The 27,423-nt window shown below is 42.0% G+C and overlaps 1 protein-coding gene across 2 annotated transcripts in view; it reads left to right on the forward strand.

Moving 5' to 3' along the window:
* LOC126392718 (FERM, ARHGEF and pleckstrin domain-containing protein 1-like) overlaps window positions 1–27,423 on the forward strand; it is an 88,670-nt gene that overhangs the window by 42,214 nt on the left and 19,033 nt on the right. For both annotated transcript variants that reach the window (XM_050048296.1, XM_050048297.1), the window contains exons 3-14: window positions 4,309–4,413; window positions 4,527–4,569; window positions 4,764–4,842; window positions 7,983–8,080; window positions 10,483–10,597; window positions 13,907–14,054; window positions 14,209–14,304; window positions 14,390–14,553; window positions 14,685–14,753; window positions 14,842–14,935; window positions 17,370–17,583; window positions 25,642–25,829. In XM_050048296.1, coding sequence (XP_049904253.1) covers window positions 4,309–4,413; window positions 4,527–4,569; window positions 4,764–4,842; window positions 7,983–8,080; window positions 10,483–10,597; window positions 13,907–14,054; window positions 14,209–14,304; window positions 14,390–14,553; window positions 14,685–14,753; window positions 14,842–14,935; window positions 17,370–17,583; window positions 25,642–25,829 — 1,413 coding nt within the window. The remainder of the gene's footprint in view (window positions 1–4,308; window positions 4,414–4,526; window positions 4,570–4,763; window positions 4,843–7,982; window positions 8,081–10,482; window positions 10,598–13,906; window positions 14,055–14,208; window positions 14,305–14,389; window positions 14,554–14,684; window positions 14,754–14,841; window positions 14,936–17,369; window positions 17,584–25,641; window positions 25,830–27,423) is intronic.

The raw sequence follows: 27,423 nt of genomic DNA on the forward strand, positions 1-27,423 counted from the left end.
AGCTATCAATAAAGTGTGCTATTGTGTGATTTCTAATGTGCTAGCAGTTCAGTGAAGGCAACCTGACCAGACACTGTGGCTACACAGATAACTGCCAAGATGCTGCTATAATAAACAGTGACTAGACCTTCTTCACTGGAGACACTTTGACATGTCACTGTAGGAAAATCACAGGTGTAAATGTTGTTCATGCTGGCTCACTGTCATGACTTACTGGGATGCTTGAATAGAACAGAGCTATTGTTGATGTTCGTAGCACCTCTGCTTTCCCTACTGTGACAGGTCAAAATGTCGTCTGTGACAAAAGGCCCATGGATCATGTATTAGGGGTGAAATGATCACTATATACACCACTGTCCACATACTTTCGTGCACCTTTGGGTTCAGTTGGCTAAGATGTTGCTCTCATGTCACGTCTCCTCGTTACATCGCTTACTAAGCTGTTTACATGGCTAATGAAAAGGAATATTCCACTTGTATTCTTGTTTACATGCAGCCATGCATATTCTGATTAACGTGCCCCAACATATTATTTATCACGTCAAGATATGGAAAAGTAGAATGGTTGGAACTACTATTTTTTTTAAGTTTTCCACCAGTAGTGGACTTGTTTGACTGTTTGAACATAGCCTCTCTCTATCATTCCTTCAGCCACCTTCTTGAAAAGGTCCATGCAGGGATATTTGCGCTTATCCAAAAACCTGTTGATATCCAAGTCTTTCATAAGGTTTAAAAGTAGGTGTGTTTCTTCTTTTGACCAGAAATGCGGGCTTTTCTTTTGGGCATGCATCTCTACCCCACAGCCTTGCAGACTGTTGGATAGTTGGTTCTCACACTACACTGTATACATGTCCAAAGAATGCTCCTACATCCCGAATCATACTAGTATTGTGTTATTATTATAGGACTTGGAAGTTGGAAATCGGAGCTTGGAATGATGTCACACTGAGTTGATCGCATTCCGGTGCAAGTTGGTAATACAAGATATTCTAGCCGGGTTGGCCATTGTTAGCAATTCCAGTTGATCACAAGACATTACACTGAATTTTACGCATACAAACACTGTAGCAACATGTCCAGAGATAGAAGTTGATGTTGTGTATGACTGATTTAATGAGGCACAAAGATAAAACAGAAGTGCTAATAAACAGTGTAGTGACTAGCCCTATGTGTTAGCCGCTAATGGTTGCTAATTGACTGAATTGGTTGGACGTGTACTCAGAAAACTACTCCCAATCTTTACCAGTGCTGTGTATCATCATACTTTTATTTTCTCACCAGTGTCCGTAAGGTCCGCATGACTTCCAACAAGTTTCGACACAAACTTCCAATAAACACAGCCATATAGATTTAACTCACCGTCGAAAACTGTTTGCGCCCTAACATCAGCAACACCTGTGCTTACTGGCATGAACTTCAATACCATGGCCCGCCTCAGCCAGTGACATAAGCCACCTAGTGGCGTGGCAGGATAAAACATTTAACACAAATCAAGCATATGGCTCCAACAAACAGTATGTTACTAAAAATTTCACTGCTGTTGATGAACGTAGCATCCATCTGGGATTTTGAGGTCAGGGTTGGTGAGGTTTTCCCAGCTTGCCAGGCTGGGAATCTGACTTCAGGGTGTGTTCTGGTTGAAATGTCCATCTGGGAACTCGAAAATTCCCATTTCTGAACGCAAATGGAATGCACCATTGGTCAAAAATGTTACGTTCGGTAAGAGGTCTAATTCAGAATATCCAAATGGAACATGCTGCTTACATGATACGTATCAAATTCAGAATATTGTCTTTAACATAGTCAGTGTTGCAGCCAGACTCCAGAGAGGGAGGACTGTTACAGTGTCCTCTGAGTGCCTGCGTCATGACGGCAGTCAATCTCTGCGACTTATGCTTCATTAACGACAGCGCTCTTATTGTGTGGGCTGCTGCAGTGTCAAATGGCAGCGCCATAACTCCGCTCTGCAACAGCTGCATTTAATCAAGCACTGGCTGGCTCTAATCAGCCTGTGCCTTACCCATCTCTGCTCGGCTCGTGGTCATTTTACACTGACAGCAGATTTATATAAGGCTGGATATGAGAGTGCCCGAGAGAGACGGAAACACTCTTCAGCCCTCACTGTATTCAGCTCCTCTGCTGTTCCCATTCCTGCGGCCTCTACGGAGCACATTTGTCGAAATCGTTGCAGAAAACATGAGACACAGAATTCATACAGAGGCTGTTTCGTCTGCTCTATTAGGAGGCAGTTCGCGTGTGTATGGGAAGGAGTGTGTTTTGGCTGATGGCCTCTTTCCCTCCAGCCTCCTTGTGGCCTCCCTCATCAGCGCCTTCGCCATATGGAAACAGCTGGTCCTCAGTGGTGGGATGCCCTCTGCACTGCATGAGGCAGCCTGGAGAGAGATAGTGGTGCTACACACAGGAAGGACAGGCTCGAGGAGGAGCGGTGAGGGTGGGCGGCTTGTTTGGGGAAGATTATGGATTCAGTTGTGGAAGTGTAAACCCTCGCACTAAGCTGGTAGAGATTAAGTTTTTATTCTCTAAGCATTAATAGGAACACAGACAGTGTCATTCTTTGCCTTTGAAACACTACATAGATTTACAGGCAGGCAAACGCCTTTATTGTCAGATGAAAAGAGGATGTCGACACAGTTCAGCTGTATGAAGAGAATTCTTGTTGCTTGTGTCTTAGCAACTCGCTGTCCTTTATTGCAAAAGTAGGGGAGAAACTCCTTGAAACGTAACTCTGGATCATTATCCAAGCCGTGGGGAACGGCTACTATAAACACACATTCTGTAGCTGTGATACGCTCAGCACTGGTGCAGACCAGTCACGAGGAAGCAGCCATGCAGAAATACTCCTGTTGTGTGCCTGACAGAGCTCTGTGTCTCCTTGGGGCGTCTTTAACAGAAGGGTTGTTTCAGTGGAAATCCCTGACATTTATTTGACCTTCCATGGGAACATTCTCGCCCCAGAGTTGCGGTGGCTTTTTGAGGTTTTGGTGTTGTCACATTGCAAGTATTTGTCAGAAAGTGGGCAGTTAAGTCGGTCTTCAAAGTGTTTATATGTACTGTATGTGGGGTAAGTGAGGACAGATGTGGTCAGGGTCGGATTCTTTATCCCATCCTGAGACTGTGTCAGCCTCAAAGGCTGCTGGTCCATCGTCAGTGACAGCAGTGACACTGAAAACACAGATCAAAGACGGGTCCAGCCCCCTCCAGCTGCAGCAGCTTTTGGTGGCCCACTGTGCTATTGAATGCCAGGGTGGAAGGAGGGAGGGTAACAGAGGAATGCAGACAGTTGTATCTGTTTTTGTGACATTAACTTCCACAAGGTTTGAGAGGTCTACAATACAGTTTGTTTCTCAGTGCTTTTTTGTGTCAGCACTCATCATCTGAGTTTCCTGAATTTGGTTATCCTTCATTTAACCCTTTCAAACCAGAACAAATTGGCTTGATGTCTTTTAAAAACATGGGAAGAAGACAGTGAAGCAATGAAAAAATAAATGACCAAAGAAATTAGGGAGAAGTTAGTAAAAAGAGAAAATTAAAACAAAAAAATAGTTAGAAATAAGAAAAAGAAACAAACAAGCAAATGACCTGAAAAGAGTGCTTAAAAATTAAAATAATTCTGTGACACAGTTTTAAAATGTAATAATAATAATTACGAATATAGTTTTCTCTAGCTTTTTCCTTTTTTTTCCTGGTTTTTGTTTTTTAAATAATTTTATCAGTCTATTTTTTTTTTGTTCCGCAATCTGTGGGACATTTCTCACCAAGTTGCTCACTGCCTTTTTTCCCCATGCTTTTGAAAGAAATCACTCCAATTTGCTCAGGATTTAAAGGTTTAAAGACGAAAGGTGTCTGAATGCAGCAAAAGAAACATGATGTCGCTCCAGGTTTCAAAGGGTTAAAAAAGTATATCGATGTCACTTGCGTTGATTTGCTGATCAAAAGTTCAGACAAAAAGTGGAAATGGTTGTATTTATGGCTATACCGAATAGTACAATGCTTCAACGCCTGATTCATAACCTTTACATTTGAATTCTGAATAAATATTCATTCTTGTTTTTTTTCCATGTCTCCTCATTCTGTTTAAACCCGTTTTTTCTGGACAGTTGCCGATAAAGATTAGGCTACACTAATACTACACTATGCAATTTCCAAAATTTGCTACATTTTCAATAGAAATATTCTGCCTCGATTAGGGCTGGACCATATATTTATATCGTGATTCATTCATTCAGCCCTGGTTGCTTTACAGACGAGTGTTATTTTAACCAGAATTTCATTTCCTCCTGTTCACAGCAAAAAGCCTCAGGCAAGATGCTGTTCGACCTGGTGTGCTCCCACATGAACCTCATCGAGGGCGACTACTTTGGCTTGGAGTTTCAGAACCAACAGAAGATGATGGTGAGTGAGGATGGAAATGAAATCTAGATGAAGCATCTTCTTGTACATCTCAGAGTTATTATTGCTTATAACTGGCTACTTTAGTGATGTTTCTTCTTCTGTGTTTTCAACAGGTTTGGTTAGATCACATCAAGCCCATCATCAAGCAGCTTAGACGTAAGTGTTTCGAAATAGTTTACGTGTTTTTTCAAGGCATCTTTTTCCATGAACGTCTCAGTTTTGTCTTAAAAATAGCTGTCGGATCTGTGTTGATTCAGATTTGTGGGTATTTTCGAGGACGACTGCATTCAGCTGTACTTAATAAACTGACAACTGAGTGAGTTATGACAAAACTCGTCTATCCCACACAGGACCGAAGCACACAATCCTGAGGTTTGCTGTGAAGTTCTTCCCTCCGGATCACGCCCAGCTCCTGGAGGAGCTAACCAGGTGAGCTCCTCTCCACATTATTGAGCTCCTTTTATCTCTCTGTCAGGCATGTCTTCCAGTTGGCACCAAAATGTGCATTTATTTACATTCTGTCAATGTAAACGACTTCAGCTGTGACTGAACGCGATTGTAGAAGCATAAATGAAACATGTGCTCCGGTCCCCAGAAGATTTATTCCCTCCTCAGCTTTGCACTTGTGTCATGGCTGCCATGTTTCTGATTTAGCCTTCTGGAGATTAGCGTGGAGCTAATGATTTTCTGGTTTCTGTTTCCTCGCCTCTGTGGAGCGGGCTCATGACTTGCATATTTTCACGGTCAGAGGGGATAAATAATAGGCGTACAGAAAGTAAATGTCCCACTGACACTCCTATGGGTGTACTGTTAGGCTTGGTTGAGACCTCACCTTTACTAAAGAGTGTACTTTATGTGGTTTTCCTGCCAAAGAGGGACCTCCTCCATCATGAGGTCAGGTGGCAGCACTATGCATTTGGCATCACAGTTTCATCAGATCCTTTGATAAAGCTAGCAACACTTCTTATCCATGGACCTCTGACTTTTGGATGCGCACTGGTCCATTCATCTGTGTTTTAAATTATTTCTTAATTTTCGTTATTTAAAATTATTACTATACCTTTTATAAGACTATATTCCTGCTCTGGCTTTCATCCAAGAGAAGCAGCGCTGTAACACAAGACAGTCAGTAAATCTTCCATAAATGACTTCACTCAACTTATTAATTACTGAATCCAAAATGTGCACCTGTGCCAACTTCTTTTGAAAGTCTTGTGTGAAATTGAAAGAGCCAGGGTACATTATATGTAATCAGAAATTTAGTTACAGCGGCTCCCTTGGACGCCCTGCTTGAATTCAGTACATGGTGTTTCTAATCGAGTTTCATTTGATCGTGCTCTGGCGCTGAAACAGGGTGTCTGCAGGTCCTTTAAAAGTCTGAAATTGTCTGGGTGCTCAGTGGCTCACCTGGTAGGGCGGACGTCCCATGCACAAAGGCGATGTCTTTGCCACAGCAACTGCGGGTTTGATGGTCCTTTTCTGCATGTCATCCCCTCTTTCTCCCTCTTTCACACTAAAGCTGTCATATCATATCAAGGCAAAATTACAAAAATAAGTCTTGAATTTGATTTGATAAATTCAAGGTTCCCACAGTCATAAAATTCCTTGAAAGGTTATAATATTAGGAAAAACAATTTCTACATGTACTTTGCTTCAGCTATTGTTTAAAATATGTTCGTAAAAATTCCAAAACATGTCCAACATTACGCAAAATCTGTTTCTTGTATTTCTAATTTATAATCTAGTGCTGCACTGAGTGACTGTTGTAACGTCTCTAGTTTCACATGATTGGTGTATGCAGCCAATTGGTGACAGGAAATGTCTAATGAGCAATTAAAATTAGCAAGCGCCAGCAGTTTGCTTACCTGCAAATGCATGAGAAGTTCAAATTTAATAATGTATGGCTTTCGAATGACATGTATAATACATAGCGCAAGAGAGAGGAAGACCCTAACCAAGGTATTTTATGTTGGTATACAATGGGGGAAGTGGCTTTGGTCAGCCGCTCTAGTCCATCCGTTCTGCTTATCCGAAGTTGAGTTGCAGGGGCAGCAGGCCAAGCAAAGCACCCCAGACGTCCCTCTCCCCAGCAACGTTTCCAGCTCCTCCTGGGGGACCCCAAGGCGTTCCCAGGCCAGACGAGATATGTAATCCCTCCAGCATGTTCTGGGTCTTCCCCGAGGCCTCCTACCTGTGGGATGTGCCTGGAACACCTCCAACGGGAGGTGCCCAGGAGGTATCCTGATTAGATGCATGAACCACCTCAACCGACCCCTTTCGACATGAAGGGGCAGCGGCTCTACTCTGAGCTCCCTCTGGATGTCCGAGCTCCTTACCATTTCTCTAAGGCTGAGTCCAGCCACCCATCAGAGGAAACTCGTTTTGGCCACTTGTATCCTCAACCTTATTCTTTCGGTCATTACCCATAGCTCATTACTATAGGTGAGGGTTGGTAAGGGAGCTCGCCCATGAGTGTCTGGTGGCCAGGCCTTAGACCATGGGGCCCAGTCGAGCTTAGCCCGAATTAATGAAATTAATGAGGTCGCCACTGTATGGGACCGGCATTGAGGCCGGCTGCGTTGTGTGATGGGCGGCAGGCAGGGGCAGGCACCAGGGCATGCTGACCCTTGGTGTCACAGACTGGTTTTGGTCAGCCTTGTTAAAAGAAAAAAGCATCAAGACAACCAAAAGGCAACTCAACAGACAACCAGTGTCCGTACATATTTCACGCCTGCCGTTGCCAGGACAGATAACGTTACCACTTTGTCTGTACTGTATGTGCAGACACAAAGGCATTTCAATCCATATTTCATGCTATGTTTTCACTGCAATGCTTTTTTTAGCACACTAAAGTAAGAGCCTCTTTAATGCACACAATGATTCCTTTATAGGCCCAGTGTTACTTCTATCAAGTCATGGAAATGGCGTAAAATATAAAGGAAAAGTCATGGAAAAGTTTTGAAAATTAATTAGTAAAAATGTGTGGGAACCCTGTAAATATTAGGCCTCAAAAGTCATTATATAGTCTTAGATTTAATGTGTGAGGTCCTATTTGCCACAAACATTTTTATCTAATTGTATTTAAACCAAACAGAAACACTTCATAGATGTAAGGGTGTGGGAATTTTTTTACCAGTCAGACCCAATTTAATTTATCCATCTTTTAATTTCTTTTTGTCAGAATGAGTCAAGCTCTTCTGTGTGAAAGTCAGACATTTCTGATGCTTCAAATCTTTAAACATACAACTGAACCTAACGTCTCTCTTTTTACTTTACACTTGCACTTACACGTTGGCAAAATGTAGATTAACCTAACTCACTCTAATAACCATTGTCCTTCACAAAACCCACTTCTGCATGGTATACTCTGTACCTTTATGCTTACCTGGGATGTATGAATAAGAAAAAGATGATTTCTCGGAAAATCAGTCATACATTTGGTTAGAGTTATCTTAAAAAGGTCTTGAAAGCATTTCATTTTAAGTGTCTGATATCCGTAGACACCCTGTTGATACCACAACCACATCTACTCTGCTCAATGTGTGAACACTCTTTGTGTTTGTTTCCAGGTACCTGTTTGCTCTCCAGATCAAACAGGATGTTTCCTGTGGACGTCTGACCTGCAACGACACCAGTGCAGCGTTGATGGTCTCCTACATTATCCAGTGTAAGTTCATCATGGCTGTTTCCTCATTTAGCTCAAGAGACCCCCCCCCCACACACACACAGAGCTTATCATCAAACATTGTCATATAGCACAGTGCGCACCATTGCAAATTGATTATCTGTGTGTTGCCATGGATACCTTTCACTCAGATGCCTGAACATAATCTTGTATGACTGCTTTAGTATAACCTCATAGCTGAGCATTTTCATAACCTGACATTTCTGAGCCACAGTCCGTTACCTGAAAGGGATCAAAAACATCACACATGATGATGGAGATCAGTTAAACTTTGGTTCAGTATGTACAGTAGAAATAGTATCATGAGTATTACACAAGGAAGTATCTTTTGGAGAAGTAGAGTTCAGAGACTTGGAGAATCGGTGCCAAGGACAATTTAAAGGGATAGTTCGGATCTTTAGAAGTAAGGTTGTATGAGGTACTCATCCATAGTGTAGGATCCTGGCTTATCGTCACTCATGTCAGTGTATATCATACAGTAGATGGTGGTTGGGCATGCCCCCAGTTTGGATAAGCAAGCAGAAGTACTGACATGGAAGCTAAGCAATGTGCTGCTACAGAACATATTTTAGCCACCTAAATGGATACAGATTTATTGATACATAATACTTGACAAGGTTTAAAAACTGATTTTCCTCAGTATCAATACAATCTATGCTACTTACTAGCTCCCCATTGCTCGGCGTCCTCTTGCTCACCCATAGTGCGTCTCCTCGTCATTTGTCTCATTTGCTCCATTTGCATACAGTGACAAATTTTATGCCCTTATTGTCAGTTAGTCCTTGTGGTATGGAAAATGGTATTGAATATCGATATTTTTTTACGGGATCGTATCAAAGTTAGAAGTTCTCATATCATGACAGCACAACCGCAGACAGCCTGTTCTGTTGACGAACTGAAGCCGTTATGTTGCTCTTAGAGATGATGCACCGATCCAGCCTTTTCAGTTTCAATACCGATCCTGATGCTGTGGCTTTGAGTATCAGCCGATACCGATCCCGATGCTGTGGCTTTGAGTATCAGCCCATACCGATCCCGATGCTGTGGCTTTGAGTATCAGCCGATACCGATCCCGATGCTGTGGCTTTGAGTATCAGCCGATACCCGATACCGATCTGATACCATGGTTGACCTAAAAAGCTATATACCTTTTACATGTAGAACAGAAAAGACTAGAGGCATCAGGCATTGATGACTACACAGTTGTTTCTTGAAATACCTCCACACAGCAGATTCTCTCCTTCGTTCCATGAGGTATGACGAAGCTCGCGTCGCAATAGATTTGACGGGAAAGGATTGCCTCAGGTAGAGGTTGCATTTTCTGATACCCAATCCATCTATTTTGATGATATCGGGGCCGATATTCGATCCAGATATCGGATCAGTGCACCCCTAGTTGCACTCCTCAAAGCCAGACTCCATTGAGAATAACAGTAATTTAGCATCGTTGAACGCAGGAGCTGTTGGTCTACCACTATCTTGATCAGTTTCTTAGTTTGTGTTATTGTGTGACTTCGGTGTTTTAAAGGGATAGTTTGGATTCACCAAAGTCACATGATAAACAAGTTAAGGGATCGAAGCAGTGGTAGACCAGCAGTTCCTGTATACAGCAAGCTTAAATTACTCTTTTTCTTAATGGAGTTTTGTGGCTTTGACGAGAGCATAGATGGAGAACTGAAGCCGTTAATGGCATACCCATCGTAAAGTGCTGTCTGACAGCAAAGTAGAGGAGTAAAAATACTCTCAATGTAGTGTACACTTAAAGAGTTTTATTTTCTTTAGGTGGCTAAAATATGTTTTACTGCTGTCCCCATACACAGCAGTGAAACACTGAGCAAACAACCCAGAAACACCCACTAACATTTGGCTTTTGTATTCAATGGGTAAGGTTACAGTTGGCATATACTCCCAGGTCAAAGTCAAAGAAAGACTAAATAAGTAAGAGATATAAAAAAAGTAGCCACTGTAACATTTTTCCTGGCCTCCATGCTGCTTTCTACTGTTTACTAACCTGTTTTCCGGCCTGTCCGTGACGTTGAATGTGACATGCCAGTAACAGAAAAAAAATATCTGAAAGACAAACTGCAACACAGCTGTGTCCTCAGCTCTGGTCTACTAGCAAAGGAAAAGCAGTCTATCACCTATTTTTAACAAGATTTCCCACCTTTGAAAACCTGCATACATGTGCTAATTTTGGAGGGAAAAGGGTATATGTAATACACTGACTGATAATAACCTCATACAACCCCACTTCAAAAGATCCGAATTATCCCTTGAAGCTATTCTGGAGGCTTACTAAGATGTTTAATGTTTTTTTTTCTCCCTTTACTTTGTCACCTTTCTTCATTCATGAACTTTTTCCCTTCTTATTCCTAACTTTTCAGCTGAGATTGGGGACTTTGAGGAGAGCCAGTGCCGGTCACATCTCCTCAACAACAACTACATCCCAGATCAGATGCCCCTGATTGACAAAATCATGGAGTTTCACTCAAAAAATAGGTGAGTTTATGGAACTGGAGTATTATGTGGTGAGCACACGTTTTAAAATACGGCATTTCTTTGATCCAAGTCATGGTTTCTTTTTACTGCGTTCAGAAGGTCACTGAGCAACATTTACTCCCTTCACCCATGAACAGGATCAGTTGTTTCAGAGCTTGTGCGTGTCCTGCAGGCAGGTTTTATTATACAGGTGACACATTCAGGAAATCATTGAATGAATGGGTTCTTTCTCAGGAGTGCTCCGTGCAGGTTTTTATGATACACCAACTTAGCAAAGCCAGTCATTGTAAGCTGAGCCTCTGGCCAGAGCTGGATACTTTTTCTCCACTTCTCTATCAACAAAAGGCTGCAGTGCTCCCAAAAAAGGACTGAAATCTTCCTCCAACTCACCAAATGACTCATACAGCAGTTGTGAGCTGGGTTAGTAGGTTAAAAACACAGATTTTGAGTCTAATCTCAGATGTCTAATGCAGGAGTTTGTGTGAGGTGAAGTGAGGAATCAGCCTTGGTGTGCTGCTGTGAGTATATTACTGGAAACATTCCAGATCTCCTCCTGCCATTCTCCCTCAAAATGTTCTCATCAGCGCACATATTTGAATCAGAGCTTTGCCAAGCCTTGTCTCACCTCCATGGACACACAGTGGGCGTCCGCAACATGAAAGAATCTCCATTAGATTTGACTGCTAAGGCTAAGGCGTTTTTTAGTTGATAACTGTAACTGTGGCTCTTTTGGCTGGGTGCCGTGCCAAGTTAAATCGCTTATTAGGCACCACACACAGGAAACAGGAAGGCTTATCCACTGATAAGAATTAGGAAAGTTAGTTACTGTTTGCAGCCCCTCCCCCTGCCTCCCACCACTGCTCCGAAAAACTCCGATAAACATTAGAAACCTGGATCTACTCAGACTTGGTCTTTTCACCTCAATTAGTGAGACACACAGAGCGACGATAAGCCAGGATTTAATTTATTTGTTTAAAAAATGTGCTGAAAGGATAATGAATGCCACAGTTTGCACTTTAAGTCAAAGTGTTAAAACCTGGAAGTAAGTCTTTTTCATTTTGCTGTGTCTTAATTCACCCTCCCTACTTTAGTCTCCTTTTTTAAAACACACTTTTGTGCAACACCAGTATATAGATTTAAGGATAAAGTCACTGTTATTCTGTATATTTTTCTTAATGTCAACAAATCTACAGAGAACACCAAAACTGATAATGAGCCAGTTTATCACTCAATACTTCCTCACTTCCCTGCTCTTTCTGTGGCTCTCAGCCCCAGAAGCCCCATTATTCTAAATCTTTCAAAACACATCAAAAATATATAGTTTCTTTTCTTTTTTTTAAAGGCTTAGTGATGTCCTAAAAGATCCGGGCACTGTGGTTTATAGTGATTGTGACAGACACGTAATTAAAGTGTATTTGTTGAGGACTATTTTTAGCTATGGATTAATACACAGTTGGTGCCCAGTGGAGTATTTACAGCAGCAGGACAATGTATAAAGGATTAACGCAAATAAACTACAGTGTCCACATTCATTGTCATGATGAAATATGTCACCCAGTGCAGCAATTAGTAGTTCTTGGACAACAATGACGATGTACAACACAGATGGATACGTTCTATCAGGCCGTAGCCACACAAACAACTCATGTTAGTTGCATGAATTCTTTGTTTGTTTTGGGTACACACAAGAATCAAGACAATTTTGGGCCAAGTTCCCCTCTTCCGACGATCGTCAGCAAAGCCCTGATTTTTTTTAATGGTTTTAAAGATCATCTTGCCAGATTTTCCTGTGGTTTAAGGTATGCTCAGAGTGTTTTTTTTAGGGATGCACGATATTGGATTATTTGCTAACATCTGATATGCCGATATGTAACAACTCATTTTAACAATAACTGATACCGATATCGATATATCCACTTCTCCCTATCTAATTTTAGTGATCATGAAGTCTCTTATGATGTGGAATTAACACCATATTATGCATGCATACTTAACATGATGGCCCATCAGCTGGTGGAGACATGAGATTCAATATATGTGATGTTCATTCACCGTGCAAAACAAGGAAAATCATGTTGACTGGTTCTGATAGTTCATTTTAAAACCAAGATGCAGATGATGTGCTGATATTATTCTGCATCCCTGGTGTTTTTCTTACATCCCCCAATCTGCTAGGAAGTCCATTCTGGTCACAAATATTCAGCATTTTCAATATTAACAGTCCGATATTCTGTTGTCAGTGGTCCCTCATTCAATATTGGGGTTCAACCCAGAATTTACTCACCTCCAGCTTGCGATGTAACATGTAGCGTCCATGTTCATGCCATCTCCATGACTTTATCCATATTTATTTCCTGTTTACTTTGTGAATTTTATGTAAAAAGGCCCGTGATCCACCAGTCTCTCACATTTTTATTTGTTAAGATATGAAAAATCTCCTAGTCTTGCCCAGTCTGTAGTCGACAGTAAGCGAAATATAGAATATCGCCAGCCTTATTCTCTAAAAGAATAAGACAAAGACATCCCAAGGACGACCGCTGGAGATGGTTGTTTAAATGATCCTGTTTCAACCAATATAAAATAAGAACCATAATTACCAGAACATTCATGCTTTTCACAACTGAAAGCTAAGGCTTCTGTCTTCCACGTCATCAAGTCATTACATGTCATTACATTACCTTGCATGTGGTGCAAACATGGTGACAATGCGCAGTGGTGCTGGTATTTCCTCATAATGGCTGCAGGAGATCATTACTTTCAGTAGCTAGAGTATTCATTCTTGCTGAAGCAGAAAGGTCCTCTGTGTCATCATGTTGCACACTTGTGATGGTGTCATTATGCTACCTTACATGTGGTGCAAAAACGTGGTGACGTCAAAGGAATAGGATGAATCTTCAAAACGCCTTTGCACTCGGTTTATAAAAATTAGCGTTTCTGAAAAACTAAAAACGTACATAATTCAAATGACTTATGGTGTGTTTTGGAAATATTTTGTTCGTGTTTCTACGTTTAGAAATCTTTTGGATCAGTTTGTTTTGTGTGTTTATTTTGTAAAATTTGATGAAAAAGCATGTCTAAGTTCTGTATTTTTTTCTGTAATTTATGACACAATTTCATTTATTATTATTTATTGACTTAAATACCCTTTAAACTGAGGAAATAGAAATATGTTTAGAAACATGAAGTATTTGAAGATGCTCCAAAAAATGACATCACAATAAGCAAAAATACCAATGTAGCCACAGGCAGATGATTTCTGTTGCAGAGTTCAAAGGGTTAACGTGTTACTGTTGTGTTTTGTGTTACTAGAGGTCAAACACCAGCAGAATCAGACTATCACTTACTTGAAGTGGCACGCAGGTTGGAGATGTATGGGATTCGCCTCCACCCTGCCAAGGATCGTGAGGGCACGAGGCTAAGCCTGGCTGTGGCTCACACCGGTGTCCTGGTCTTTCAGGTCAGCCGCACAAGTTTGTAGATTAACATGTGGTGGTGTGATGTAATTAGTCGTCTGCATGATGTGATTATGAAAACAGTAGGTCTTTTGGTGGTAAAAATGTTCTATGTTTTTTTAAAGCGTGAAGTAAAACGGTTGTTTTTCATCCCTGCAGGGACACACAAAGATTAACGCCTTCAACTGGTCTAAAGTGCGTAAACTGAGCTTCAAGAGGAAACGTTTCCTCATCAAGCTGAGGCCAGATCTAAATGTAAGTCACGTCCCTGAATCTCACTGTGTAGAATACAAAATCCATCAGCTTTCGGCTGTGTAAGCTGTGTTTTTATGTCCCCCAGAGTTCATATCAGGACACTCTGGAGTTTCTGATGGGCAGCAGGGACTGCTGTAAAATATTCTGGAAGATCTGTGTGGAATACCACGCCTTCTTCCGCCTCTTTGAGGAACCTAAGCCCAAGCCTAAGCCGGTGCTTTTCACACGAGGCTCCTCCTTTAGGTTCAGGTGAGTTGCATCATAAAGCTCTTTGTCTCTCAGGACTGCAGTCACACAGCAGCATCTCACCATCACTTAATAGTCTACAACGGCTCTCCCAGAATAGCTCATTATCATCTCTCCTGTACTTGTCTCTGCAGCGGGCGCACACAGAAGCAGGTGATTGATTATGTGAAGGAGTCTGAGTTTAAAAAGATCCCGTTTGAAAGGTAAAGGCTGCAGACATTTTTGATACATTAGGTCTAGGCGACAGTGCTCAGAGTGTATAACACTGACCTTCAACATCCTGTCTGCCAGGAAACACAGTCGAGTCCAACACAACAGTCGGGTCCAACACAATATCCGCCTGTCGCCGTTGCCTTCTCCAAGCCGCCATGAAGTGCCAACAGAAGTGAGTGTCACAGTTTTTCAGTGCATTGACAGTAGAAAGTTATCTGCATGTCACCTGATGAATCTTATTATGATTATTACATATTCCATTTACACAAAGAAAGCCTCATTGGTACCCTGTCTTGTTGTCTTACAGTGACTTTGCATAGAAAGTTGTTTTTTTTTAAATATCTCTCAGTATATTACACTCAGTACATCCCCAGGCATTTTTATAGTCACATCCTGAACATAACATTTTGTCACTTCCTTTATTCATTTTTTGGCTTCAAATTGGGGTTCAGTGTCTTGTCCAACATAGCGCTGGAGCACGACCAACTTCAACATATAAACTGCAAGGGCCAGGAATTAAACCACCACCCTTTCACTTCCTGAGCCACAGCCGCCCTGTTTTACATTTTGCCGTTAAGGTTTCAATTTTTTTCTTAAACAAGGTATTTTTATTGGCAATTCAGTAGAGTTAATAAACAAACACAGAACCAGAAAGGACAAAAAGACCACCGCACCCACCCGTCGACACAAGAGCAAACAGAGAAAGCCAGACCAGTCAAAGAAAATCCAATACAGAAGAAGAAAAAAGACGGAAAATAACAACAAATTAATCAACTTGTGCGACACAAGTTGGGGAGTATAGCATGTTTCATTACAATTTTGCAGCCTCTATATTTGCCACAAAAGTTAAAAATGGTTGCCAGGTGGCAAATGAGCGAGCAGTTGATTCTTTGATAAAACAATGGGTTTTCTCAAATTGTAAATGATACATAACATCCTTGATCCAGTGTCCATATGTTGGAGGTGAGTACTGTAGTGGTTAGAAGTGAGCAAAAAGAGATAATGTCTGCTTGGGCTCTACTAAAGTTAACATCTAGAGGAGTTACTCCGAACATTGCCATGAATACGGATGGGGCAACCAGCTGTCCAAATATTGTTGAAAAAGTTTTAAATATGAAATCCCAGAAATGAATTGGTTTCGGACATGACCAGAACTTGTGACACAGAGTGGCCGTAGAATGTTTACACCTGTCGCACGTGGGATCAATATCACTGCTAATCTTAGCCAACGGAGCTCTGGACCGGTGGAGTCGGTGTACAATCTCAAACTGAACAATAGGTTTAAATTTTAAATTAGAGGACCAAACTAGGGGACACTCAGAATCAGAATAAGGTTTGTTACCAAGTAGGTTTTCACTTACAAGGAACTTGCCTTGGTGCGTATAATAAACATATTAAGAAGAAATAAAAATAACAGAAAAGTCAAGAACATATTATAATAGAAATATTTTTAAAAAACTGCAGCATAAGAATTATGTACAATTTAGCTATTTCAGAAGTGAATGAGATGGAAAAAAAATATCTATTAAGAAATGTTTTAATGCAGATTTAGGCTTCATGGCCCTTGTAGTCCAAAGCTAGATCAGTGTGCATTCCAGGACAGTGCCTGAGCCTGCCAAGGCAAACAAATGGGTGTTAAACCACCTGTTAAAACCCTTTTCAGAGATGGTCTTATACCTCTGGTCGCTGCACCTTTGGTACTTCAACCCAATAAACCTACTTATTACAGGTCTAGTTTTATCCATATTAACATCGGCAAGGAGTTTCCTTTTTCTGCTTCATCCCCATCTTTTGCTGGACTGTTGCTAAATTTATTGGCACATAACCACCACTAAATGTCGATCAGTAAAACTGACAGCAGGAATGTGTGTTCTGCCACCCCCTTGTACATATGCTTGTACATGTGGATCGTCTGTGCAAGCTAGTAGAGCTAATCACTCGGCCCTCCAGGTGGTCACAAACTCAGTACAAGATTAGTATTAATAATCAAATTAAACATAGTCATTAAAGCTGGGCGAGGTAGGCAGAAATCTGGAAAGGGCAAAAAAAATGGCAGAATTTGAAAATACACCCTCCTCCTGCAGCTCTCACCTCTCTGCCCTGCTCTCTCTATCTGTTTATCAGACCACAGATAAGACAAGAATTTGCTAGCTAGCGACCCCACAGTCTCCCTCCCTGTAGCTGTGGGCTGCTTCCCCAGGGGGAGAGCGGGCAGAGGCTTGGGAGATGGACTTGAAGGCGGCTGCTGCTGTGGCTCAAATTTGGCCAGTGCAAACCCCTCAGCACTGGGTGTCACAGTGGGCTGGCGGCCAGCAGCAGCGACAGGTCTAACCTGTGTAATGGCAGCAAAAGAAAGTTTGATGATGTCAAGCCCTGTTTCTGAAATGACCTGTTATTGGCCAAAGTCTTCCATCACAATCTAACCTTTATAAAGCCTGAAAACAGAGTCAAGAGGAGGTGCAGAGGTTTAGTTTACTCTCAGTCCATGCTCACAGGTTATTATAGGGTTTCTGATCAGTGATGCCAAAATAAAACTGCCTACACCAGCTTTAATAAAATGGACTCTTGAAATGTTTTAATTCTCCTCCTGTCTCTCTCTCTGTCAGATTGGTGCTCCAGGGGACAGAGTAGACTCTCCTTCTAGGCGTCATTGGAAGGAGTCGGTGTTGGTGAGCGCAGAAGACCCTTCGACCTCGAGGACAACGAGGGCGAGCCCATCTCACCAGAGAAACGGCCATGAGGAGAGAACAGGGTCTGTGTCCAGGACTGAGGAGAGAAGAGGCTCAACACGACAGACCCACCCAGAACATCTGAGTACAGGTCCAGCATCTCGAGCTGCTAAAGGCAGCAGCTCTTCCATGCCCTTCGTTGACTGCAGTGATATAGATAGTGAATATAACCAGGCTATAACGCTGAATCACACTTACAGGGAGCAGCCCATGTTCCGCCGTGGGTCTGGCTCTGGGAGCATTAACGGGGCTTCGCAGGCCCAGCAGGCCCAGCACGAGCACTTTCTTGGTAGGATGCGGCATAGGGAATCCCCGTCTTCTTCCAGGCAGTTGTTCAACATGAGCCGTGAGTTAGACGAGCCTCCAAAGCAGTCATACCAAACGGTTGACCAGAGTCCTATCCATAGCATGGTGGACCTCAGTGCCCATAATAGAGAGAGGCATAGCAGCAGCCCTCTCACAGCCCCACATATGGGTTCAAGGAGTGGCATCACCACTCCTGCCATGGACAATCATCAATCAAGCTCCCTCAGTTATGCTGAGCAGAACGGCTACAGCTCTGCTCCCCCTAGCTACGAGGAGGGCAGATACTCCCCCGTCCCGAGCCGCTCTCCTCGTTTACAAAAGCTCCACAAAGTGCGTCACCACTCTGAGACAGACCCAAACCAGGGAGCGTCCTCCCTGGGGCGTGAATCACGTCCTGTCCTGTCTCGGGCTGAACGTATGGCGGCTCTTGAGCGTCGCATGGTGGCCAATGGCCTCTCCGTAGCGGGCAGGCCCAGGTCCAGTCCGGGGCTGAAGCGCTTAGGGCAGGGTGGTGTCACGCACGTGGGGCCCGTTCACATGAATGACTGCTCCACCACCAGTGGGTCAGAGTCCAGTGAGTCTGAGGTGGAGACTAACAGGGGCAACTGCAGCAGCCCTCTGACAGTTGGTAATCCAGTGGAGGCTAACCCCTCTTCCCCTCTACCCAGAAACAAGTTTTCCTTTGGCAGCCTCCAGCTGGATGAGGAGGCAGATGAGGACGGATGCCATGCCTTCAGTGATGAGGATGGCGGGCAGATTTTCAGCTGTTAGTGCACAGAGAGCTTCAAATCGACTCCGCGGGAGAGTTTAAAGGGTTTAGATTGGGTCCAGATGGTATTAGAAAAGCTGGGTTCAGTGGGTGACAGATTATTTCTGTCAGAGGACGGCTCGAATCTCCACGCTCCATGTTCACAGTAGTCTCCTTAAGCACAGCGGTACCTACTAGAAGCACTTTTTGAGCCCACATCAGTCTCTTTCATCAGGAGACACTTCTCTTTGCGAGATTTCACGAAGGAAAAAGTCTATTCAGGGTTTTCCTGTTTGTTGCACGGAGAAAGGTTTATCAGTCGGCCTCCCAGTTCTTTGATTGTTTCACACATTCCTGCAGAAATACACAAGTGCCATGTTAGGATTTAACACTGAGAAGCTACTCATTATTAAAAACTGCAGCGACTACAGAGAAGTTTCAAACTTGAGAAGGATCAAATGAGAATTTTTTTGTTACACTTGCACTTTTCTCACATTCTTTGCATTTGTTGAACTTTAGAACAAAGTCAGTGAGTCGCTCAGCTTCTCTGTCTCAGATGCCTTATGACTTCCCGTAGGGAAATACTCATGGTTCATAATTGTTCACAGACATTTCTGTTTTCCATTACATTAATCAGATGGTAAAATGTTGTACAGTTTTCTGCACCACACACTTTTTACTCATAATACGTCTATTGTGGAGTCATGAAAGACCTGTGGATGTATAATTGTGGCAGTAATTGTTGACTTTATAGGCATTTATTGGGAATAATCCTGCTGTCTTGCTTGATTTATTGATACTCTTGATGCTGCATCTGGCTTGTGATTGTTGTGAGAGTACTAAGCGTCTGCCTGAAGTGTCTGAAAACTAATTAATATGCTGCAAATACCAATTTAAACACCTGATTGGTATTCAATATCGTTTTATGTTTACAGCACCTTCTGCTCTTTATTAGCTTGAAATAGAAACCTGTTTTTTTCTGGCATGTTCTCATCCCAGGTTGTCAAATACCCACACTATCTCATGCCTTCAGCATGTGACGTGGCGTGAGGATGCCCTTTGGCATCTCTGAGACGCACCCGTAACGTCTGTATGTGACGCACAGCTGTCTCCTGGGGGAAAGTCATTGTGTATGTGGTTTGAGTTGTCAGACAATCGTGGTTAGGTTTAGGCAACAAAACCACTTGGCTTTTGGGTTATAATAAGTACATAACGTGATGTAAAGGTGTTACATTACGTACTCATTTTAACCCAAAACATGATGAGTGATGGCAGTGCATGACGGCCGGATGTAAGTTCACTCAGGAACACTTAAGTCAAAGAAAACTTAATTTCCATTTGCAGTATTATATTTGCCGGTATGGCTCTGTTCTTGGGCCTCTGCCTTTCCAAAGCCTCTTCCATGCGCCTACGTGGAAAGCCCAAGGTGCAGAGAGCACACCTCTCTGCCTTTTCACGAGCCTGCGTGGAAAGCCTAAGGCAGAGAGAGGACACCTGTCTGCCCTTCCACGTGCAAACGAGGAAAGCCTGAGGCAGAGAGAGCAAACCTCCCTGCCCTTCCATGTGCCTACATGGAAAGCCTAAGGCAGGGAGAGCAGCAGCATGAGAGCATGACCTGTCTGAACTAATGCTTCGCTCAATTAATGTAATGATACATTAAAGCAGCATTGCTTTTTTAGCTCAAATACCACTGACTTTTGGTTTTACCTGAGACACTAACAGCAGTGTCCTTGGTGAAAGTCCGTGTTTCTCCGACCCATCCACCTCCCCTTCCACCCACACTACACAGACTTTTTTGCTCTGTATACCACATAAGTTGATATGATGTGATTTACACTGGAGACAACTGAAAGCCAGGTGCGTCTTATGAAGACACCAAAGGGTGCCTTTGGCATCAGTAACACATTCCAAGGTGCGTGACACAAGTCGATATTTGTCGACCTGGGATTAAGAAAAGGTTGTTAAATTCACAGTGGTTGTAGGAATCGTCAAGAAACACAACAACAGTAGTAAATATAAGCTCAGAGTGCTTTTGTGATTGTTGTCTAATAGCATTAGAAAGCGCAGCAGTGGCAGGTTTCGCTGAGATGAAGGTAAATGTTTGTTTCAGTGGTAGTTTAGCCACTCCACAACAGTTTATGGCTCTCATGCTCACTATTGACACCCCCCTCTGCACTTGACTCATGCTCGAGTATCTCTGGCAGTAGTTTGATATCAAGCTGAGTCCTCCAGCAGCTATGGTGTCAACAAAATCAACACTAGTTTCCAAAGATTGCAAAGTTCTCAATCTCCCTTTAAAAATGGCACTGCACTTTTCTTTTTTGGTCACTTTTTCAGATTTCTTTTGCACATCTGCCCACGTTTATGTGTGTTGTTTGAGAAACTGATGATTTTTATTCTGTTCTGTCTTTTATTTCTTTGTCCAGTGTAAGCACTTGTCTGTCTGTCAGCATGAAACTGTCACATCTTTTCTGTGTTTATTTTTTTTCCAGCTGTGACTGCATGTAAACCTGTTTTGTCGCTCACTACAGTCAGTGTGAGATGACCAGTATCTGGGTTGCCTTCTCTGCATTGATCCAGCTAACAGTTAATTATTCCAGAGCAGTACGTCATGTAGAGGCTGACAGGAGCTTGGGATTATGCAGGAAAATAGAAGCATGTTTTAGTAACAGTGTGTGTACTGTACGAGTGAAAGACAGTTTAAGGGCAACACCTCAAAGCAGCGACTCTCTTGGCTCATCCATCACTGTCAGCTGCTACTGAGGTGTGCTCCCAGACGTTTTTAGCATTGACGTCAAACAGCATAGTGAGATTTTGTGGTTTTATTTGTGTGTGTGTGTGTCTGGATCGATATCTAATCTTTATTCACCATTTATATTTCAGATGTGATCGGATTTCTAAATTATTTGATATCACTGTTATCAGTGGCTCATTCCCAATTTTTCTTTTATTCAACGTGGACATGACAGTATTACAAATACAAAGGGCAAATAAGTACCTTGCAACAACGTTCCTGGTTCAGCCTGTGTTGCATGTTGTACCACCCTCTTTTCTTCCCTTATTTAGTGTCTGCCACTCCACCAACGTCTATCCAATAAAGGCAATAATAATAATGATAATGATAACAATAAACGGACCCTTGCACCTTCAAGCACGTTGGGCGGGGACTGGCGGGATGCTGGTAAACACGGCTGTGTATTTCAGTGAAAGTCAGACACTGCGTTCAAGAGTTAGACAGTATTTCTTGCTCAAATAAAGAGGCTCCGGAAATTACTTACAGATTTCTTTCAAATGCGTCGAATTTGCATTCAAAGGCTAAAAGTAATCAGGGGAGCGCTGTAGAGCCAACGTGCCATGCTCAAGCCCAACTGCACTGGCGAATTGAAATAGACATGGGTGCAAAGTTTTGTGAGTTTTTGTGTATCCTAAAATCTTCAGACATGTTGAAAAAAAAAACGAAAATTCACACACAAAATCCAAGATGACTGACTTCTAGACGGGCAAGATTTGTTTACTCTCTTAAATATGAGAGCAATGATCCACTAAAATTTTGTGAATATTGAAGGAACTTTATCCCGATCCTGGCGTGCGTCAAGGGGGCAAACTGACCAAGCCCAATTGCACCAGCAAATTTTTGCCAGTTTTGATGCTCGAGCAGATTTTGCTACGCTACAACAACTCGGCAGTGTATTTCAGTGAAAGTCAGACACTGTGTGCAGGAGTTAGACAGTATTTCTTGCTTCAAAAACATCGCTCTGGAAATGACTTATTACAGATTTTGTCAAACTCATGAAAATTGCACTGAAAGGCTAAAAGTAATTAGGGGGCGCTGTAGAGCTGATGTGTCATGCTCAAACCCAATTGCACCAGCAAATCAAACTAAATGTGGGTGCAATGTTTCTTGACTTTTTGTGCATCCTAAAGTCTTTAAACGTGCTTGTAAAATGAAAATTCACACAGGAAATCCAAGATGGCTGACTTCCAGTTGGGAAAAAAAATCCCCCAAATTTTGTATAAACTCTTAAAAATAAGAGCAATGATCCACCGAAATTTTGTAAACTTCAAAGAAACTTTATCCCAACTCTGGCATGAATCAAGGGGGCAAATTAGCTCACTGACCATGCCCGAGCCCAGTTACACCGGCAAATTGAAATAAACATGGATGCAAAGTTTCTTGGGTTTTTGTGCATCTTAAAATCTTTAAACGTGTTTGTAATATAAAAATTCATACATGAAATCCAAGATGGCTGACTTCTAGTCTGGCAAGGCAAAAAGAATGCCCCAAGATTTGTATATGCTCTTAAATATGGGAGCAATCATCCACTAAAATTTTGTAAACATCAAAGGAACTTTATCACCACCCTGACGTGTGTCAAGGAGGCAAATTAGCTCGCTGACTATGCCCGAGCCCAATTGCACTGGCAAATCGAAATAAACATGGATGCAAAGTTTTGTGAGTTTTTGTGCATCCTGAAGTCTTTAAAGGTGTGTAAAATGAAAATACACACTGAAAATCCAAGATAGCTGACTTCCAGTTGGGAAAAAAATCCCCCAAATTTTGTATATGCTCATGAATATGAGAGCAATGATCCACTCAAATTTTGTGAGCATCAAAGGAACTTTATCCCAACCCTGACATGCATCAAGGGGGCAAAGGAGCTTGCTGGCCGTTCCCAAGCCCAGTCACTGCAGAACTTTGCCATTTTCTGTTTTCAGTTTTGATGTGCGAGCAGATTTTCGTGACTTTACAAGCATCCTAAGGCCCTAAAAATGTGACTGAGCAGCAGGAAAGAATTATTCTCTCCAGAAACAATAGGTTCCTCCCCTTTTCTGTGCCAGGGACTGCATTAGTGTGCTCAGGCGCTAATAAACAAAATGTTTCAAAACGCTGTCATGTCCACGTAGAATACATGCAGATTATCACTACCCAGCACCTGCAGACATTCTTGGCTGAGCATGTGTTTCCTTATTATTAACATTATCAGTGGCAAAACTTCCAGAGCTGCATGACATAATCAGTACAGCACTATAAAATCTTAGATTAGACGTGTTATATGAGTTACTGGATCCCTGCAGTGTGAGGAAACCCTCTCTGGTGCACAAAGCTCCCCCAAAGACCTGGAATGACTCTGTGTCACTAAAAGAAGTAATTTGAAGCAGACAGAGAAAAAATACCACTCTGCAAATTTGGTCATTTAACTCCAAACCATCAAACATATGTTGGGTTGGCTCAGAGTCGCTCCCAGGTCTGCAGGAAAGGCTTGTGTGTTTTTCAACCACTGGTGTCCTTCAGGGTGTTTTTTCAGTGCATGCTTTGCTAAACCAGGACTGAGGCGTGGTGCACATCATGCTGTTCTGCCATGTCTGCTGTCTGCATGTATGTATTGTATGTTCTGTAATATACATGTAGTCCTCTGGGTAACTTCACTGTCATTTCCTAATTTAGTATAACAGACTGAATGTGATGTTAGATAAGATTATAAGACTAGGGAATCATGCAGTATGATTAGGGACTGAATTTTTAACACAGCTTATTCGTATACAGTATTTCGACAGCTCACTGTCTCACTGTTACAAGTAAATTGATGTAAAAACTTAATTTGTATTCATCCACTGAATAATGCATGTTTTTCCTCATCACCTACTGACATTTTTCAGTAATAACAAAGTCACAAAAATGTCACAAGGTTGTTTATTTTTACATAATAATAATAATAAAATCAGTTATATTTAATGTTAGGTAAGGTTAGAAGGCTGCATGATTTCACTTTTTCAGCACTTTCCCTTCAGTCTCTCACTCAGTCACTGTTTCCCTGTACACGCTCACCTGGCTTTCACCTTTTTATGCTGCTTTTCTCAAGATTTCTATTCGTTTAACAATGTATATATGTTCTTTTAGAGTCAATAAAGAAGACCTTTATGAAGTGAGGTTTTTCTGAATCTTCATTTTGAGACCCCAGAAGTTTTCTGGTGTGTGTTTAGTGCTCACTGTAGACTTTCCCTCTTTGCTCTCCCTTCAGCTCCCTGTAGCGTTGGTTGGTGGATGTGTGTGTGCATATTGTAGCTTCTTTCCGCTCTCCTGTGTAGCAACCTTGTAGATGCACACTCTAGTTTCCACTCCTTTCCTTTGTAGAGTTTCATAGTAAATCCTTCCCAAAGTTGTGCTGGTGCTGGTTTGAGTGTGTGTCTGTGTCGACAAACCAGAGGACAGCAGAGAGAGGTGGGCAAGTTGCAGCTAAAACATAGTAAGTAAGCCCAGTGAACATTGTCAGTATAGATGACAGTAAGTAAGCTATTCCTCTTGATCATACTGCGGTATGTGTCTCAGCTCGCGTATTGATTGATGCTGGAGGAAGACTGCCAGAGCTGTCTGGAGTGAGTCATGGCTGATATTTTACACTTAATGCAGGCTGAGTTTTCTTGTGCTGCAGAGGAAGACTCTGATCCCGGGTCAGATAGTTTGGTTTAGTCTGCGTAGTTTCCCAATGGGTGATGTTTGCCATGTTGGATTATGAATTAAATGCGTGGAAGTTTAATTCATATCAAAATGTCACCAGCGTGTCTGTGGAATTTGACTTTTGTGTAGCGCTGCAGCTAACGATTATCTTTATCAATTAATCTGCCACTTATTTTCTCAGTTGATTTGTTAAATGTTTAGTTCACAAAGTGTCAGAAAATAATGAGAAATTTCCAAGGTGACATCTTCAAATGTCTTGTTTTGTTTGACCAGCAGCCCAAAAACCAAAGATATCCATCTACAATTATGCAAAAGAGCTGCAAACCCTCACATTTGAGAAGCTGGCTGAGAAGGTTTGGGGGCTTTTGGTTAAAAAATGATACAAAGGATTATTTGATTTTCAAAATAGCCGCTGATTAATTCTCTGTTGATCAATTAATTGATAATATAATTAAATAATCTACTTTTCTAACACTGTGTGACTTCATATGAATTCTCACAATGTGCCAAACTCCACCCATCTAAAGCTAGAAGTAGGTGAATGTTAAGAGTATATGTGGTTTCCTGTGTTCTCACGTCTATATGAATTACTTACCTTTTCATTTTCTCCCCTCGCTTCGATTATCGACCCCGTGCAGGAGTGGTGTCCAACAGTCCTCACCTGTCTGCGTCCTCTGGTCACTCCCACGGCATGGTCAATGGTCAGAAGTCACTGGAGCTGTGCAGCCACAGTCCTGACGGACGACAGCCTTCCCCGCTCACCAGCCCGCTGCTCAACGACGCCGGCAGCATTCGCACTGATGATGAAGACGAGGTTCGGAGGAAGGTTTGTGGTTTAATTAGGGGTGGAATGTAACTAAGTGCATTTACTTAAGTACTTTATTATGATATTGAGCTAAATGTACTTGAGTATTTCCAGTTTATGCTGCTTTATACTTCTACTCCACTACATTTGTTTGACAGCTTAGTTACTTTCACATTATTAATACAAAATATAATCAACTAATTAATTCTGATGTATTATTACAGGTTATAGCAGTATATAAAGTAGTTAAAAAGAGCTCCACTTTTACCAGCTGCAACATTAAAGTGATGAACACATTAATGCATCAATAATTATAATCCAATAATACACTACATTAACTGGTCCAGCTGTGGGGTCCAAATTTCTCCTTAGTCATGAAGGTCCACAAAATTTAATATATTCAGCATCATACTTGCGTTCAGTCATGTTGTCGAGCTATTTTGCTGTCTCCGTCAAGTAGTGCCTCACTCTACAGCAGGAAACGGCACGTCAAAATAAAAGCCCAGTGCCAGAAATTCACTGTACTTATTATGATAAGTAAAGTAAAGTGTATTTTTTGACAAACTTGACACATTTGCGAGTCACTCGCGGTCCATTGAGAATGGACCCATGACCCACTTTTGGACCGTGACCCACCAGTTGGGAACCACTGCACTATATTATTCTGCATATTATACTTTTGGTACTTGAAGTATTTACTTAAGTAGGAATTTTAATGCAGGATTGTTACTTGTAACTGAGTATTTCTACACTGTGGTATTGCTACTTTTACTTAAAGGGACAGTTCATCTTAAAATCAAAAACACATATTGTTCCTCTTACCTGTAGTGCTATTTATCAGTCTGTATTGTTGTTTGTGAGTTGCTGAGTGTTGGAGATATCGGCTGTAGAGATGTCTGTCTTCTCTTAAATGATCCTTCCTCAGGTTCACCTACAGACACCTTGTTACGACTTTTACTTCCTTTTAGATAGTCAAGTTGGACTGAGCTACGCCCACCAACTGTAGCGTGTAGCTACTCACAGATGAGAGGCTTGTGCTCATGACAGTGCGAGGTGTAAACATTAATGGCATCCTCTTCAGCTGGGCTGTAACATAAGCTAGCTCAGTGGTCCTAGATGAGCTAACAGTAGATGCACACTTCCTTCCGCGGAGTGATATGGTTAGCGGGTGTAGTTTGGTAGAAATAAAACAGTTCCTACATGAAACTGCTCACAACAAGGTCTGTGGATTATCTTGAGGAACTGGGTAATGATTTCTGGAAAGAGACATTGCTGTTGAGTTTTTCAAATGTATTTTTTTGCACTTGGAGCACCACAAGCTGAGTGCCATCTAGTTCCATTATACAGTCAGGTCCATAATTATTTGGACAATGAATACCTGCTTAAAGTGCAGACTCTCAGCTTTCATTTAAGGCTTTTTTCAAAAATGTAGTATGAACCGTGTAGGAATGACAACCATTTCTTCACACAGTCCCCCAACTTTCAGGGCTCATAAATATTTGGACAAACTAACATAATCATCAATTAAACAGTCAGTTTTAATACTTGGTTGCAAATCCTTTACAGTCAATGACTGCCTGAAGTGTTGGACACATAGGCATCACCAGATGCTGGG

The sequence above is a fragment of the Epinephelus moara genome, chromosome 7, assembly GCF_006386435.1.
Source record: "Epinephelus moara isolate mb chromosome 7, YSFRI_EMoa_1.0, whole genome shotgun sequence".
Classification (NCBI taxonomy): domain Eukaryota; kingdom Metazoa; phylum Chordata; class Actinopteri; order Perciformes; family Serranidae; genus Epinephelus; species Epinephelus moara.